Source organism: Monodelphis domestica, chromosome 5 (assembly GCF_027887165.1).
Source record: "Monodelphis domestica isolate mMonDom1 chromosome 5, mMonDom1.pri, whole genome shotgun sequence".
In the NCBI taxonomy this organism is placed as follows: domain Eukaryota; kingdom Metazoa; phylum Chordata; class Mammalia; order Didelphimorphia; family Didelphidae; genus Monodelphis; species Monodelphis domestica.
This window is the reverse complement of record NC_077231.1, coordinates 217,152,754-217,165,312: the sequence shown is the minus strand read 5'-3', so window position 1 is coordinate 217,165,312 and position 12,559 is coordinate 217,152,754. Positions and strand designations below refer to the sequence as shown.

The following is a 12,559-nucleotide window of genomic DNA, read 5'->3' as shown; positions in this document are numbered from 1 at the left end:
TGTCACATTTTGGCAATCCTTACAATATCTGAAACGTTTTCATTATTATTATTTATTTTTATGGATATCAGTGATCCATGATCTTTGATGTTACTATTGTTAGTGTTTTGGGACACCATGAACTTCACTCACATAAGATAGAGAGCTTAATCAATGAATGTGTTGTGTGTTCTGGCTGCTCCAACAACAAGCCTTTCCTCATGTCTCTCTCTCTCCCCCCCTTCCTCCCTTTCTCCTTTCTGCCTCCCCCCCTCCCTTCCCAGGCATCCCTATTCTCTGAGATACCATGGTATTGAAGTTAGTTCAGTTAATAATCTAACAATGCCATTGAAGTGTTCAAGTGAAGAGTTTACCACACCAATGTGGCAAACTTCATTGTTTCCTTATTTTTAAAAATTGCCTCAGCCACCCCAGCCCTCATCAACACCCTGATCAGTTAGGAGCCATCAAAACCAAGGCAAGACCCTCCACCAGCAAAAAGAGTACAATTTAATGAAGGCTCAAATAAGGAGTAGCATTTTTTAGTAATAGAATATTTTTAATTAAAGTATGTACATTTTTTTAGACTTTATACAATTGCATTCTTAATAGTCTACAGTATAATGTAAACATAACTTCTATATACACTGACAAACCAAAACAATTCATGTGACTCACTTCATTGTGATATTGCGGTGGTTCTGGAACCAAACCTTCAATACCTCTGAGGCATGCCTGTATTTGTAATGGTGATATCGGTGGTGTCAATTAAGATGTGGGCATGTCTGCAATATTAGTTGTAACATTTATAGAATCTATAGTATAACTTGTGGAAATTGAATCTATGGTGTCTAAAGCTATAACATTAGTCAAATTTATCGTAGTTGGTTTTACAGTAGCCTCCATATTTGTTACTGTATTGTTTTTTAGTTGAGCCCATGATTCCAGGATTTTGTGTGACATGAAGAATTGTGCTATCTGTAATGGTATTATAACAGAAATATACATATAAGTGGTATTTAGAGTATCAATAGTGGAATTTGAAGTAATGCTATTGATGATAACTAGAATACCAGAATTAGTCCCCTTCATAGTCATTGTTGTCATTGTAGTAATGAAATGTAAAGTAGCATTTTTAATGGTAAATAAAATATTTGTTAGAAAAGTGATTAGAGTAGTAATATGACTACTAGTACTAGTATTGCTAGCACTACTAGTATTACTGGTGCTAGTGCTAATATTAGTACTACTGATTGTAACTGGACTAGTAGAAGCAGCCCTGACACTAGTAGTAATGGTGTTAGGAACTGTGACTCTAGTGGAATAAGTAATTACATCAGATATAGAAGAAATACTTATTGAAAAGATGCTTGGGGCAGTAGCAGTACTAGTGTTAGTAGCAGCAGCAGCACTAGGAGGAAAAAATAGCATGGGTACTAGTAATAATAGTGTTTGGAATTTTGGCTATACTGTAGTAAGCAATATTTTCAGTAGAAGAGGAAATACTTGTTGGAAAAGTATTTGGGGCAGTAATACTATTAGCACTAGAATAACCAGTAGTAGTAGTACTATTACTACTAGTATAACTAGTATTAGAATTGTTTATAGTAACTGGACTAGAAGGGGAAATAACATTAGTACTAATGATAGTGGTGTCTAGAATTGTGTCAGTACTGTAACGAGTAATTCTACCAGTGGTGGATGAAATATTTATTGGATAGCTTGGAGTAGTAGGAATACTAGTTAATATCATTAGTACTAGCATTAGTAGTACTAGCAGTAGTAAGACTATTACTGTTTTTAGTAACTAGACTAATAGGGGTAACAGCACTAACACTAATAGTAGTGGTGTCTAAAATTGTGTCTCTACTGTAATGAGTAATTCTATCAGTGGTGTATAAAATACTTATTGGAAAGGTATTGAGGTAGTTATACTAGTAACATTAGAATAATCAGTATTAGAATCCTTGGCACTATTACTACTAGTAGTATCAATACTAGTACTGTTCATAATAACTGGACTAGAAGGAAGAATAGCACTAGTACTAGTAGAAGTGATGTCTAGAATTGTTTCGGTAGCATTGTCAGTAATTATATCAGTGGTAGATGAAATAGTTATTAGAAAGGTACTTGGAGTAATAGAAGTACTAGTATTAGTGTCACCAGTACTAGTATTAGAAGTATTAGGAGTACTACTAATAGTACTGTTCATAGTAACTAGACTGGTAGGGAGAACAGCACTAGTACTAGTATTTGTGGTGTCTAGAATTTTATCTGTAGTATACTGAATAATTATATCAGTGTTAGATGAAATACTTATTGGAAAAGCACTTGGAGTAGATGTACTATACTTTAGAAAAATTAGTATTAGTATCATCAGTACTAGTACTATTAGTACTGTTGCTGCTAGTAGTACTAATACTGTTCAAAGTGACTAGACTAGAGGAGGGAACAGGACTTGTATTAATACTAGTAGTATCTAAAATTGTGGTGTTTGTAGTGGAATGAGTAATTTCATTGGTGGTAGATGATATACTTATTGGAAAGGTGCTTGGAGGAGGAGGAGTGGTACTAATATTAGTATCACCAAAGCTAGTATTAGTAGTGGTAGAAGTACCATTACTAGTACTGGTCATAGTAATTAGACTAGTAGGGAGAACAGTGCTAGTAGTAGTGGTGTCTAGAATTGTGGTGTTTGTAGTAGAATGAGTAATTGCATTGGTGGTAGATGATATACTTTTTGGAAAGGTGTTTGGAGGAGGAAGAGTGGTACTAGTATTAGCATCACCAAAGCTCGTATTAGTAGTAGTAATAGTGTCAAGAGTTGTGGTTTCTGTAGTAGAATGAGTAATTGCATTGGTGGTAGATGATGTACTTTTTGGAAAGGTGTTTGGAGGAGGAAGAGTGGTACTAGTATTAGCATCACCAAAGCTCGTATTAGTAGTAGTAATAGTGTCAAGAGTTGTGGTTTCTGTAGTAGAATGAGTAATTGCATTGGTGGTAGATGATGTACTTTTTGGAAAGGTGTTTGGAGGAGGAAGAGTGGTACTAGTATTAGCATCACCAAAGCTCGTATTAGTAGTAGTAATAGTGTCAAGAATTGTGGTTTCTGTAGTAGAATGAGTAATTGCATTGGTGCTGGATGATAAGCTTATTGGAAAGGTGTTTGGATTTGTATCAGTAACAACAGTAAAAGCCATAGCACTAGTAGAAGAGGCAGTGTTGGTAGTAATGTTTGGATTCACTTCCGTCGTGGAATGAGTGGTAGAAGAATTACTTGTTGTGAAAATGCCTGTTGTACCAGTAGGGGTAACTGGAGTAGTAGTAGTCACACTATCATAACCCATCCAAGTAACCTGAGTTAGTTTTTCCAGGCTGATCATCTTGTCAGTCAACAGAATGGTTAGTATCTACAAGAAAAAGAAAGAAAATGTTGTCAATATCTTTTTTTTTTAATAATTTCTAATACAGCAAAGAGAAGTCAGACTGTAAAAGGAAATTCTTTGTTCTCTTTGTATTTACACTTGTGAAAAGGGAATCCTTTATTCTCTTTGCCTACTTAGAGTTAACACTTTGAATCAACATAAGCCTGAACTAGGTAGATGAGCTCGCAAACCACTTAGTGAATTCACACCCTACCTAGTGCTAGGTGAGAAGCCAGCAAGATTCTTAGAGAGCACCACCCTTTTTTCTAACTCAAATAGTCAGAAGCTTCCCTTTATAAATTCACAAGAGAGTTCACACTCTCAGAAACCAACTTGTAAGAGTTCACACCCTCAGAAACTGTGAACCCCCCATGCAGTGTTAGACAATTTAGCTGCTGTGATTGACCCCTGAGAAGAGGGAAGGAGACAAGAAGCCACTATAAAAGGCCCTAAATTTCTGAGGTTAAAGAGAGTGGACTCCAAGAAGAGAGTCACTCCAAGAAGGAAGTCAGCTTCAAAGAAGAAAGTCAGCCTCAGGAGTCACCTTCAGCTCCAGGCATCATCTTGACCTGCATCTTGGAGGGAACTTGGATGAGTGGATAGCTGGTTTTCCCTTCCTGTCTTCTGGAGATAGTTTAATTCTAGTTAAAGGTTAACAAGTCCTGGCTGAGGCAACCACTGGAACAATATTTAGTTAGATAGGTTAATGTCTTCTCTACCCTTTTGTATTTCTCTGCTTTCACTTTATCTACCTCTTTTGTAAATAATAGATTTATAATTTTCATGTATTTAGCCAAACCATTAATTTTAACACTTACAGATCTAATTCTCAGTCGTAACCTGCAAAATCACTCCCTCAGATGTCCAAGTGATCTGACACATATCTAACAATATTTTGCACATTGTGCATGTGTGCACACATAAATACATACAGACAGTAAATTCCACTCATTCCCTTTTACCTCTAGGATTCAACTTTAGTCCTCTATATATCTTTTAAAGCTCTTCATAGCCTGAACCCTATTTACCTTTCTTAAAACTTTACTGCTTTCTGCATATTCTGTTATCCAATGACATTTGCCTACTTGCTGTTTCTCACACAACCCTCTGTCGCCTGATTCTGAGATTTTTTACTGGCTACTTTTTTATAATTGAAATTTTTTCTCTTCTAATTTCTCCCTCTGGCTTCATTTAAATCTCAGATAAAGTCTTACCTTCTGCAAAACAAACAAACAAACAAATAAATAAATAAATGAATGAATGAAGCATTTCTTAGCCCTCTGAGGTTATTCCCAGTTTACTGCATTTATATCTTACTTGGAGATAGATATTTGTGTTTTATCTGCCACACTAGATTATGCACACCTTGAGAGAAGAGAGTGTTTTTTACCTTTCTTTGGATCCTCATCACTTAGCATAATGACTGCCACAGAATCATAATAACAATAAACTTAATTGTTGACTAGCACTGAACCAGGAAAGAGCAATGTCAAAGAAGCCAAGGAAGGAGATTGAATTAAGGAAAAGTAGGTGGCCAACAAAATAAAAAACTAATGCTAGAACCCGGGTATTGTCTTCTTGTCCAGATCAGACTCTAAACTCTCATTGCCCTTTCTTAACAGTTACTCTCTCAGGTGTGTCCATAATGGAGACTTGATCAGCCAACAAGAATTCCACTGATACATCTTTCAGATTTAGAGGCTAACAACTGAAGATAGACTATAGACACATAATAATTTGTGACTGAGTTAGAAGGTGAGGGAAGAAATGGGTCAGGAACAGAATTGAGTTCATATGTAATGTAGGATGGATTACAAAAAACAAATACTGCACGATACTGATATATATATATATATATATATACATATATATATATTTTAAGGTACGATGGTAAGAATCACATGGAATGGGATTTATTTCATTAGATTTTGGTCTTCAAAAATATTTTTAAATCATTTTAAAGATAAATTTTAATAAAAAATACATGACTTTCAGAAAATTGTAGGATCAATCAACAAATACTTATTAAGTATTTATTAATGTTTACTAGATCTAGATACTGTACTAGGCACTAAAGAAGCAAATACAATGAGTGTAGCAGTTAAACGAGTCCCTATTTGTAAGAAGATAATATCTAAATAAATAGTAAAAAAGGAAAGAGTTTGGATTGATTATTTTTCTAAGTTAGTGAGTAAAGTATTATTTTAAAGAATGATCTTTCTATTGTGTAACACTAAAAATGAATGAATACTCTAAGTATTTAAATTTATAGGATTTTAATAACAACAAAGTGAGAGAGAAAGGGGTTCCTTCAGCCTAGGATGCAGAGAAAAGAGACAGAGACCCACACTTGCTGAGCTCAAGCCAAAGCAAAAGCCCCAAAACCCCCATAACATGGGTTTCAGCAAAATTTATAAACAAAACCATGTCAGGACACAAGACAGGGAAGCAAAACAAGGGGACCTCGGGAGGAGTAAAGAATGCTGGGAAATGAAGTCCCCCAGACACAATATTTTTTAAGACCCACAATAGCAAGGAGTTCTCAAACTTTTGGGGACCAAAAAAACTCATTAGGGAAACTAAAATTCAATGAGCTAGAGATAGGGATTAGGATAGAGAGTGAGGATGGTATTAGGGGAAGAAAAACCTTCAATGTGACTATAGTGATGGAGGTTATATTTGAAGTAGAGATCCATGCATAGAGTAACCTCTAGGCCTTGCAGTAAATAGGCAGTTCCCCAACTAGGTTGTACTTCAAAAGTTCATCTATGAGTCAGATGTTTAGAATTTAGAATTTTTTTTTCTTTCTTGACATGAAAAATAATGTAATGAGGAATGGCTATGTCCTAATGCCATTGCCATAAAAGTCTATTTAGTCTTCAATGAATGTGAATATAAACATGAATAGAATTTCAATTATTTACATTATTTAACAAAATCAATTCAACAAACATCTTATGGTACCTATGGTTATACCTATTTCATCTATGCCCTTTGTACCATTTCTCCCTCAGCCAAATGTATTCTTGGTTTCAACTTAGAACAAAGGATACATTTATCCTCATATAGCAAGAAGAATGGTGACTACCTTTTGTAGAGGATGGTCCCTGTAAAGGTAGAGTGGATGGAAGAGTTTCTTGAGGACAAGGCTTATCTTTTGCTTCTTTTTGTTTCCTTAGAACAGTGACTGACACTTGGTAGGAGCTTAATAAATTACATTGATTGAAAGCTAATTTAGATGTCCTTAAGAACTAGTAACTTGATAACTCTACATTAGAATAAGAGAAAGTACCTTTTTGCAACTGTCCTTGACAAGATAAGGACTTATTTTTTATATATTTTATTTTTTTATATAGCCCTGTAAGCTTTATAATATGGTTTCCTCACAATTTTATGAGGTAAATAATAGAAAAATATTATCTTCATTCTTGCTGCTATTGTTTGTCCTTCATTTTTAAAAAGGATCAATGACATGATGGGATGATGTCTTGACTTGTGCATGAATTGGATTTAAGTAAAGGTGAGCTGTACAAAGTCATCAGCCTCTCCCTGTCTTCCAGAACCATCCAAGTCCCATGGCAAGACAAAAGCAGGACAATTTGCCAGTCCTGAGGTGGTCAATGATGCAGTGGTTAACCTTGGCATCTTTGATATCTCACCAAGTTCTAAGCTCTGTTTCAGCTGCCCTTATGGACACTGGAACAAAGCATTCTCACTCTCCCATTCTACCAAGGAAAGTTTTCTACATGCTCAGAGTAGATACTCCCCTAACTGACCACAAGATTTGTGGCCCATTGAATACCCTTAACCTGATTTAACCCATCTGCCAAGATTCTTCACTTGAGTTGGTCCCGTAAGAACTTATTGGAGCCACTGGCGAGAGTTCTGTACCAGATGAACACCAAAGATGGATAAACAACCCTGAAAAGGGCTCAGCAATATCTAAAACCAGAGGTGCTAGTCCTTCTTGAAAACCCATACATCTCATTTCCATTGTATAAGTGAGGGAAAGGAGGTTCAATGAATCAAATTACTTGACCAATCACATAGCTGGCAATGATTCACATCTAATTTTCTAAATCTTAAATTAAGTACCATTTCCACACTACCGCTCATATAGAGAATTTGTTTCCTTTTGTTTTGCCTGATATGGGAGGTAGATCTAGAAGCAGGGTGCGGACTTGTGAGGAATTCCCATTGTGGAAACTTCTCCATTGATACAAATCAACAATTCCTCTGTAGTTTATATTTTTAGAAAGTTGCTGCCTGAAGGGAGAAATTGATGGAATCGAAAGTGATAGAACTATTGATTTAATAGATAAGACGAGAAGCTGGTACTTTGGGAAAACAGACAAAATAGACAAGGTACTGGTCAATCTAATTAAAAAAAGGAAGGAAGAAAAGCAAATTCACAGCATTAAAGATGAAAGGGGGGACAGCACCTCCAGTGGGGAGGAAATTGGGGCAATCATTGGAAATTACTTTGCCCAATTATATGGCAATAAATACACCAATTTAGGAGAAATGGATGAATATATACAAAAATACAAACTGCCTAGACTAACAGAAGAGGAAATAGAATTCTTAAATGATCCCATATCAGAAATTGAAATCCATCAAGCCATCAAGGAACTTCCTGGGAGAAAATCCCCAGGGCCTGATGGATTCGCCTGTGAATCCTATCAAACATTCAGAGAACAATTAACCCCAATACTATACAAACTATTTGACATGATAAGCGGAGAGGGAGTTCTACCAAACTCCTCTTACGACACAAACATGGTACTGATTCCAAAACCAGGCAGGTCAAAAACAGAGAAAGAGAACTGTAGACCAATCTCCCTAATGAATATAGATGCAAAAATTTTAAATAGGATACTAGCAAAGGGACTCCAGCAAGTGATCAGAAGGATCATTCACCATGATCAAGTAGGATTCATACCAGGGATGCAGGGCTGGTTCAACATTAGGAAAACCATCCACATAATTGACCACATCAACAAGCAAACTAGCAGGAACCACATGATTATCTCAATAGATGCAGAAAAAGCCTTTGATAAAATACAACACCCATTCCTATTAAAAACACTGGAAAGCATAGGAATAGAAGGGTCATTCCTAAAAATAATAAACAGTATATATCTAAAACCAACAGCTAATATCATCTGCAATGGGGATAAACTAGATGCATTCCCAATAAGATCAGGAGTGAAACAAGGATGCCCATTATCACCTCTACTATTTGACATTGTACTAGAAACACTGGCAGTAGCAATTAGAGAAGATAAAGAAATTGAGGGCATCAGAATAGGCAAGGAGGAGACCAAGTTATCACTCTTTGCGGATGACATGATGGTCTACTTGGAGAATCCTAGAGATTCAACCAAAAAGCTAATTGAAATAATCAACAACTTTAGCAAAGTTGCAGGATACAAAATAAACCCACATAAATCATCAGCTTTTCTATATATCTCCAACACAGCTCAGCAGCAAGAACTAGAAAGAGAAATCCCATTCAAAATCACCTTAGACAAAATAAAATACCTAGGAATCTATCTCCCAAGACAAACACAGGAACTATATGAACACAACTACAAAACACTCGCCACACAACTAAAACTAGACTTGAACAATTGGAAAAACATTGGCTGCTCATGGATAGGACGAGCCAATATAATAAAAATGACCATCCTACCCAAACTTATTTATCTATTTAGTGCCATACCCATTGAACTACCAAAATACTTCTTCACTGATTTGGAAAGAACCATGGCAAAGTTCATTTGGAAGAACAAAAGATCAAGGATATCCAGGGAAATAATGAAAAAAAACACATATGATGGGGGCCTTGCAGTCCCAGACCTCAAACTATATTACAAAGCAGCAGTCATCGAAGCAATTTGGTGCTGGCTGGGAGACAGAGGGGAGGATCGGTGGAGTGGACTGGGGGAAAGCGACCTCAGCGGGACAGTGTACGATAAACCCAGGGGTCCCAGCTTTTGGGACAAAAATCCACTATTCGATAAAAACTGCTGGGAGGGTTGGAGGACAGTGTGGGAGAGACTAGGAATGGATCAACGCCTCACGCCCTACACCGGGATGGATTCGGAATGGGTGAGTGACTTGAACATAAGGAAGGAAACCATAAGTAAATTGGGTAAACACGGAGTGGTATACATGTCGGACCTTTGGGAGGGGAAGGGCTTTAGAACCAAGCAAGATATAGAAAGAATCACAAAATGTAAAATAAATAATTTTGACTACATCAAACTAGGAAGCTTTTGCACAGGCAAAACCAATGTAACTAAGGTCAGAGGGGAAACAGCAAATTGGGAAAGAATCTTCATGGAAACCTCTGACAAAGGTTTAATTACTCATATTTATAATGAGCTAGGTCAATTGTACAGGGAATCAAGCCATTCTCCAATTGATGAATGGGCGGGGGAGATGGATAGGCAGTTCTCAGATAAAGAAATCAAAACTATTGACAAGCACATGAAGAAGTGTTCTACATCTCTTGTGGTCGGAGAGATGCAGGTCAAGGCAGCTCTGAGGTATCACCTCACACCTGGCAGATTGGCTAACATGACAGCAAAGGAGGGTGATGAATGCTGGAGGGGATGTGGCAAAGTAGGGACATTAATTCATTGCTGGTGGAGTTGTGAACTGATCCAACCATTCTGGAGGGCAATTTGGAACTATGCCCAAAGGGTGACAAAAGAATATCTACCCTTTGACCCAGCCATAGCACTGCTGGGTCTGTATCCCAAAGAGATAATGGACACAAAGACTTGTACAAAAATATTCATAGCTGCGCTCTTTGTGGTGGCCCAAAACTGGAAAACGAGGGGATGCCCATCAATTGGGGAATGGCTGAACAAACTGTGGTATATGTTGGTGATGGAATACTATTGTGCTCAAAGGAATAATAAAGTGGAGAAGTTCCATGGAGACTGGAACAACCTCCAGGAAGTGATGCAGAGCGAGAGGAGCAGAACCAGGAGAACATTGTACACAGAGACTAATACACTGTGGTATCATCGAACGTAATGGACTTCTCCATTAGGGGCGGTGTAATGTCCCTGAACAACTTTCAGGGATCCAGGAGAAAAAAAACACCATTCATAAGCAAAGGATAAACTATGGGAGTGGAAACACCGAGAAAAAGCAACTGCCTGAATACAGAGGTTGAGGGGACATGACAGAGGATAGACTTTAAATGAACACTCTAATGCAAATACTATCAACAAAGCAATGGGTTCAAATCAAGAAAACATCTAATGCCCAGTGGACTTACGCGTCGGCTATGGGGGGTGGGGGGGAGGAAAAGAAAATGATCTATGTCTTTAACGAATAATGCTTGGAAATGATCAAATAAAATATATTAAAAAAAAAAAAAAGAAAGTTGCTGCCTGGATCACTGAATGTAGCAATTTGTTCCATAGTCCCTTAGCTAGTATAACAAAGGGAGGACTTGAATGAAATATCCTTACTCCAAAATTTCCCTTTTACCAGTAAGCTATGCTATCTCTTCTAAAGAGGATATCTCTCTATAGTTGCATAAGAGATGATCTTCTGGGTCAATCATTAGCTGCATTGAATCAGAAACATCTAATATCCACTTGATAGACAAGGACTCTGAAGTGAAATTTCCTGAACCACCAGCTCATATGTGAGGGGGGCTTTACCAACACTTCTTTTCCCTCCTCCCTTGCTCCCACTCCCAGAAAATCCACTATTCCTAAGTATGTCATTTATAAATTAGAGATTTTCTCTAGTTCCGAAAAAAAACAACAACAAAAAATAGTCCAATGAAGAATGATGTGACTGATAAACAATTCATAGAAAATCACTGTAAAATGTGATTCTACATATATGAATTTGGTCTTCACAACTTTTCAAGAGTGCATCTACTGAACTGTTTGTACAAAAATAGAGCAGCTCTTAGAGCAAAGAATTGGAAATTGAAGGGATATCCATTAATTGGAGAATGGCTAAACAAATTGTAGCACATGATTATAATGGACTACTATTGTGCCATCAGAAATGATGAAAAAGATGATTTCAGGAAAATCTGGAAAGACCTACATCAACTGATACAAAGTGAAGTGTGCATAACAACATTTTATACATTAATAGCAATATTGCATGATGAACAATTATGAATTGCATAGCTATACTTAACAAAATGGTGATCCAAGACAATCCCCAAGGTCTAAGATGAAAAATGCCATCTGCCTCCAGGGAAATAACTGATAAAGTCTGAAAACATACTGAAACATACTATATTTCACTTTCTTTCTTCATTTTTTAAAGTTCTCTTTCACAAAATGACTAACATAGGAAAATGTCTTATATTATTACATTACATTTATATCACATGTAAAATATATATCAGATGACTTGCTCTCACAAGAAGGGAGAAGGTTTGGAGGGAGGGGGAGAACTTAGTTCAAAATTTTTTAAAAAGTTAAAAATTGTTTCTACATGAAATTGAATTTTTTTCAAAGTACATCTACTATGTAAAGCAATGTATAAAAATACTTACAAATAACTATAAGAAAAAATAGTGCAATGACACAGTTATTATAGGATGGTAAAAAATGTGTCTCTGGGAGTTCTACCAAACTCCTTTTATGACACAAACATGGTACTGATTCCAAAACCAGGCAGGTCAAAAACAGAGAAAGAAAACTATAGACCAATCTCCCTAATGAATATAAATGCAAAAATCTTAAATAGGATACTAGCTAAAAGACTCCAGCAAGTGATCAGAAGGGTCATCCACCATGATCAAGTAGGATTTATACCAGGGATGCAGGGCTGGTTCAACATTAGGAAAACCATCTACATAATTGACCACATCAACAAGCAAACCAGCAAGAACCACATGATTATCTCAATAGACGCAGAAAAAGCATTTGATAAAATACAACACCCATTCCTATTAAAAACACTAGAAAGCATAGGAATAGAAGGGTCATTCCTAAAAATAATAAACAGTATATATCTAAAACCATCAACTAATATCATCTGCAATGGGGATAAACTAGATGCATTCCCAATAAGATCAGGAGTGAAACAAGGATGCCCATTATCACCTCTATTATTTGACATTGTACTAGAAACACTAGCAGTAGCAATTAGAGAAGAAA

General features: G+C 36.5%; 1 protein-coding gene across 1 annotated transcript in view; it reads right to left on the bottom strand.

Annotated features, from left to right (window-relative positions):
- Nucleotides 1–537: 537 nt before the first annotated feature.
- LOC100009866 (probable maltase-glucoamylase 2) overlaps nucleotides 538–12,559 on the bottom strand; it is a 34,344-nt gene continuing 22,322 nt past the window's right edge. The window contains exon 15 of the mRNA XM_007504466.2: nucleotides 538–3,389. Coding sequence (XP_007504528.2) covers nucleotides 2,325–3,389 — 1,065 coding nt within the window. The 3' untranslated portion in view covers nucleotides 538–2,324. The remainder of the gene's footprint in view (nucleotides 3,390–12,559) is intronic.